The 6204-nt window shown below is 40.8% G+C and overlaps 1 protein-coding gene across 1 annotated transcript; it reads left to right on the forward strand.

The window, feature by feature from the left end:
* The first annotated feature begins 1752 nt into the window (after nt 1–1752).
* Nucleotides 1753–3072, forward strand: LOC120703038 (cyclin-D1-1-like). The gene is made up of 3 exons (XM_039987047.1): nt 1753–1939; nt 2380–2516; nt 2606–3072. The coding sequence occupies exons 1-3, from the start codon at nt 1783–1785 to the stop codon at nt 2771–2773; spliced, it is 462 nt and encodes a 153-aa protein (XP_039842981.1). The 5' UTR covers nt 1753–1782; the 3' UTR covers nt 2774–3072.
* The last annotated feature ends 3132 nt before the right edge of the window (nt 3073–6204 follow it).

Genomic DNA, 6204 nt, shown 5'->3' on the forward strand with positions numbered 1-6204 from the left:
ATGACTCTTGTTTGTTGGGTGGCATCCAATGCCCCGGCTCCAACTCCATATCCGAAAGCCCAAAACCATTTTGATAGCTTTGTTGAGAAAACCAATACTATGCTAGTGAGTGTCCGACACTCACCCTATTCATGATGATGGTTGATGGTACTCTACTTTGGTAAACCTACCACACAACGATCAAAATTTTAATAGGTGCAGCTATTGGTAAAAGGATATCAAAGTTCTCAACTTTACTGAGGGAAACTATTCTATCATGATAAAAACATATCGCTCATATGAAAAACATGAAAGAACAATATGACAGGAAAATAAACATCACAGGCATATAATCATATTATATTGTGAGTAGTATGGCCTTTTGCATCACAATGGGCTCCATCTCCATGGCTCCATGGTGACCTCTGTTGTCATCCATCCTGTCTTGTGGTGATCGTCATCGCCATTCATGCTTGAAGCCTCCAAGAATATGTACTAAGCTATTACATCTAATAGCACTAGTAATGTAAATTACATGAGGGAATCAAGCATCACATGTCGACACGCAAGCCATTATACAATAATAGGACAACCTCAACCCGGTTGTTTTAACTGTTGACACGCAGGTCACACAACTTATTACACACAGATCATCACATGATTTTGAGGCCATACCATTCACATCATACCCTGCAAAAACGAGTTAGGCATAGAACGGATTCTACCTAGGGGTATGAAGCTCTTCGGGAAATCATAGATCGTTTCTATAGATTCGCTATGAAATTCTCTTTAGATTGATCCAATCAAGCCGATTCAAGGTCATTCATAATGTCCCTAATTTTCACTAGATCAATCACATTGACCATTGCGACTGGTACATCGGAGAAGACCGCAACACATGACTCGGATCCATTAGTTCAATCTCTTCTCGTTTGCACAGTTAGCCCAGATGGTGATTCCAACCGGCATGGGCAAGTCGTGCGCACAATAGAGAAAGACCACGAACCAATCTGCAGTCACCGCGATGCTATCAACTCGTACCGATCCCACGCCGTGCACCAATCTATACATCGAATATGAACAGATTGCAAAACCCTAAATAAAAGCATATCTCTATATGCGCATCCAGACCAAAAGCTAAACATGATCGCTCTGGTACCACTGTTAGGAAACGGGGACGCTACGCTAGCTACCGCGTTCAACAAGGATCTCATCTAAGCGAGTGATCATAGATCGTTACCACTAGACGCGCAGGTGCAGCGGAAGATGCGTTGAAGTAGACTTGATCCAGCGTAGATGCGCGTCGGTGATGAGGACGCAGATCGCAACTCCGAGCTCCTGCTTGTCCCGCCGATCAGCACCACAGCAACGCAGCGGCGCATTCTCGGAGTCCACACGTACGGGGCGGGAACGCCGATCACCGGTGTGCTAGCACCGCGTGCTCGGCTAGGGTTCGGCGCGAAGGAGAGGCGACGGCAGCTAGGGTTTGTGGCGCGAGGGAATGTCCTCCTCCCATAGCCCCGCCCCTCATTATATAGACCCCACTAATGGGCTGTCAAATCAGAGGCTCATTAGGATTCTATTCCTTCTTGGATCACATCCGGCCCAAGTATGATTGCCTCTTGGGCATAATGCCAATAGTTCAATCTAAAAGTTACACTACTAGTGTCTAGTGTACAACATTTGCAACTGAGATCAAGTGTCATAGCGCGCTTATTGTAAGTGTCTAGCGTTTGTCTCATGCCATTCTCTTACGCATTTAGGTGTACAGGCTACATCTTCGAACCGGGGACGGTTCAAAGGATGGAGCTCTTCGTCCTCGCCGAGCTGGATTGGAGGCTCCGGTCTCTTACACCTTTTGCGTTCATCAATCTTTTTGCTTGCAAGGCAGATTCGTCAGGAAGATGCACAAGAAGTCTGGTCTTGAGAGCAAGCCAAATTACTATCGATGCAATTCATGGTACTACTAACCTCCTTTCTTTTTTTTTTTTGTAACCTGAAATGGATAAGTAAACTTGTTTTTTGTAACCTGAAATGCAATAATACCTGAAAGGCACACAGCTAGCTGATAATTTGAATATATGATGAACTCTGTATGCCTATGCAGTGCCGTTGTCTTTGTGCTCTTTTCCTCTGTTTGAATGAGAACATGAGTCATATATTCAGAGCGTCAGTAGTCAGTACCATGTTCATCAGGATTAACTGCGAGCCCTGTCCTACATAGGAAGGAGATCATTGGGAATTTGGGATCGATTACTCAATGGACAAACCGAACACAAATTATAGCCTGAACAATCCAAACACAGTAGACGTAGTGTCAGTGTGTCATCTAATTAGTAATAAGTAAACAAAAGTGACATTAATAGCTGCAAGCTAATCCTATAATTTCTTGTGGACCAGAAGCCGAGTTCCTGAACCACTGCTCTGCATTAATGGCCGCCGCCGCCGTGCTGAGCGCAGTAACTGAGATACCAGGCATGTCATGCGTGAGCATCAACCCGGAGACAGCAGCTTCATGGTGCCCTGGCCTGACTGAGGTGGGTAACTGACTGACCTACTCATGACATGCATGATCAACTGAAGATATTTGTATGTCAGTAGTTGATGAGAAACCATTTTTTTACAGGAAGGAATTAGTAGTTGCTACCAGCTACTGCAGCAACTAGTACCAATGATCAAGACGACAAGGAGGAAGATACTTCCATCGGAGCTGCTGACGTCAATGCCTTCATCAGTAAGCTCGGCTTCACCAAGCAAAAGGCGCAAGATTAATGGCAGCTTCCGAGAGGAGTGACAACAATCCAGTTCTTTGCTGCCCTCAGTGTTAATCCCCCGGCATTATCTGTTACTAGATGAGTCTGTTCCTCTTTTTTCCTCCGTTCGTTGCTGTTGTGCTTCAAGTCCTGAGCAGCTAAAATAAAATATATTTTTGTAGTTTATTTAGCAAAAAAAAGGAATATTTATATTTGGACATAAATGTGGGGAGTACAGAAAGAAACCTGCTGTATGATGAATTCAGGGGGGCCATTAGGCCAGTCTCAATGTAAGTTTCATGGAGCGTTTCATGACATTAAATATCATCACTTTTGCTGACATGGCAAGGAGAGAGAAGGCTAAAATTTCATGGGATGTGAGAAAAGTTTCATCACCATGAAACTCATCTGGCACAGTTACCTAGTTCTCAGTCTAGGTAACTGTGTCCATGAAACTCCCACTGAGTCTGTCTTAGAGCAACAACAACTAGTAAATTACTTTTGGGAAAGTGATGAAAAAGTGAAGCAAGGGCTGCACTCAGTTTGACACTTTTAGACTGGAAATTATTCTGGGTGGTCTTCATGGTTGGTCAAGTTAGGTGCCACTAGCATGCAGAGCAAATGAGCAACAACATATCCTTCCTGTTTGTCTCTTACAAAGCAGCTAGTTGAGGTGTTTGTTTAGGTGAACCTGATTAGCTCACTTTTGCTGCACTACTTGAGTAGAGTAGGATTTTGCAATCTATAAGATCATAACAATATGGCATGTTTGTGTTTGTTATACCTGCACCATTGTGGCACACTGGCAGTGCCATGATTTGCCTTTCATTTTGATTTCAGTGGCTGAAAATGTCTGGTATATTCATATATTTGCTCCAGGTATTGATCAATGTATAACAAACTCTAAATTTTTAGTAGCTTTTTTTCAGCCGGAGGTGAAGTTTGGACCAAAGAATGTGCTTTAAAATGCTCCCTCCGTTAATATTTTGTACAATGATCCCTGAGGTCCCTAAACACAACTTCAACTACTATTTTTTGTTTAAATTAAATATAAAATAAATCATAATTATAATAAATGGTTAATCTTCCCGTGCTTATGAACGGCCTAGCAATTTAAGAGACATAAGTATTGGAAGTGTGTGTATAAATTTAAAGTCCATTTAATCAAAATTGCTTATCTTTGCCCTCTCTCATTGGTTCATTTTCTACCACAATACGCCATATAGGTACTTGATAGGTTTTTTATCGTTTTGTGGTATATATACTTCGGTTACCAATTAATCTATGTGTTTTTCCATCCCCATACATAGTTTTTCTCTTTTGCATGTGTTCCACATATGTTTAGTTCAAACACTTGAAAGATTACCATGAGTTGTATGTATTTAACATGGAAATTGGTATAGTGATTACTTATTGTGTACTTGTATACATGGTCTGCGGGGTGACACACACCATACATGTGTACCTTGACTTAATCTTTTCTATATTAGTAAATACATAAGGGGTTAATTTAGAAACACACACATATATTGGAATTCAAATGTTTTTGTAATGTAAGATAGGTAATTTAGATGAAGATTTAGGGCTTAGTTTATAATCCTTTTACTAGTAAGAGCAAAGGTGGGTAAATTATAGATAAAATTTAGGGTGTCACATTGTATTATTGTTCATAATGGTATAGGTGGGTAATATAGATAAAGATTTATACGTTACCTCATGTGGTTTTTTTGTAATGACAGAGGCAGGTAATTTAGATATACTGTACATTATGGCTATTATCTCATAAGTTGGATTATATTTATAATGCAGGGGTTGGCAGTTTTGTTAGATAATAGAACATATCCAATGGCTATCATTGTCAATAATGATTATAGTCTATCAAATTGATTCCTGTTGTTACCATATTCTAAGATTTATCGATTTTTTTAGCACAAGTCTTGAAGATTAACGACATATTATGGAGTCTCTAATTAAGTATATACAAAACTACTTTATAAGAAAAGGCTGCTCATATCATTTTCGAAATCTTAAATTCAATAGACACACAGTAATTTGTGACAAGTTTTAGTTGTTCAGTGGGCGTTACTAATTTGTGACTAGAGGGAGTAGTCCTTGAGAAATTATAGCTACTGGAGACCATGAAAAATGCCAAGTGGTAGAACGTTGGTTCCATTGTCTGGTCATTGTAAATAGAATTTAAATTGTTGAGGAGCGTCTCGAACCAAAGGAAGTTTCATCTCGATAAAAAGGAATAAGCTTTAGTAGATTGTTAATATTCCTAACAAATTATAATTATTGCTTGGTTGGGGACCATGAACAATGCTGGGTAGCAGCGAATTGACTGAAATTCCTAGAGACAACAGAGAGATGCTTGATTGTTAATTAATTGATGCCAAGAGGCCCTATATATTACCAGATTTGTCAAACTTTTATGTAAAGAAGAAGGGACATGACCATATGCCGACCAGCTCGATGTGCATTGCGAAGCGGCTGCAGATTCCCCATTTACAAAAATGACATGGAAGATTTGAATGATCAAATGCTACCCGTGAGCCAAAAAATACATTTCCACACACAGTTTCTCACATTTGGTTTGTTAACACAAAAGGAATAAATGAGGTGACTCAAATGGGGTCAGTATCCTACATGGCTGCTCTGAAATCACGGACCCGTCCACATGGCCTTAGGTTTGAGCTGCTCGTTGTGAAAGATGAAGGTGGTTGGATTGATACACTGTCATCCGGTCACCCCTCTCCTCTCTAGGAGCTCCCATTGTCTAGCCACAACACCCACAGAGAAAGATAGAAATGGATTGGCACAAGGAAAAATAGAGAATAAGTTCAAGAACCAAATAGGCAAACGAGAACAATAAAGAACCATTAAATATCTGCAATCTTGGGTTCACCCTAATTGGATCTTCTTTAGTTTGCAGCTTAGAACAAAAAACCGATCTGGTTCACCGCTTGAATCGGAAAAGTCATGAACTGGCTGGTTAACTAGTAGGTTCATCTAAAAAAACTATGGTCTAAAAATCCAGACCTTGACAGGTATATTCCATCCTAAGAAAATGGAGCCTAGAAAAAAAAAACTGATCCGGTTCACCAATCTGAGAGTTGCTCCACTTAGAACAGCTCTAGCGTATAAATTTTTAGAGGGTGCTACAAACTGCCATATCAAGAAGGTGCTAAATTTTGAAAACTTCTCCACCACATTGCACCTTACGTAGGCCCTACAACTTTTTAAAATAATCTTCATGAACTGCCATATGTGCTCATTTTTTTATTCCTTAGCAGAGGTGCTCAAATAAGCTTCAGGTGCTGGGCCAAAGGGCCTCTACCTGAGATGGTTAGAGGAACCCAGCGGCACTCCTCAGGTCCTGGGTTCGACTCCCCGTGGGAGCGAATTTCAGGCTGAGGTTAAAAAAATCCCCTCGCTGGCCCTGTGTGCCAAAGCACTGGTTGTGAGCCGGCCC

This window comes from Panicum virgatum, chromosome 4K, assembly GCF_016808335.1.
Source record: "Panicum virgatum strain AP13 chromosome 4K, P.virgatum_v5, whole genome shotgun sequence".
NCBI classification, from domain to species: domain Eukaryota; kingdom Viridiplantae; phylum Streptophyta; class Magnoliopsida; order Poales; family Poaceae; genus Panicum; species Panicum virgatum.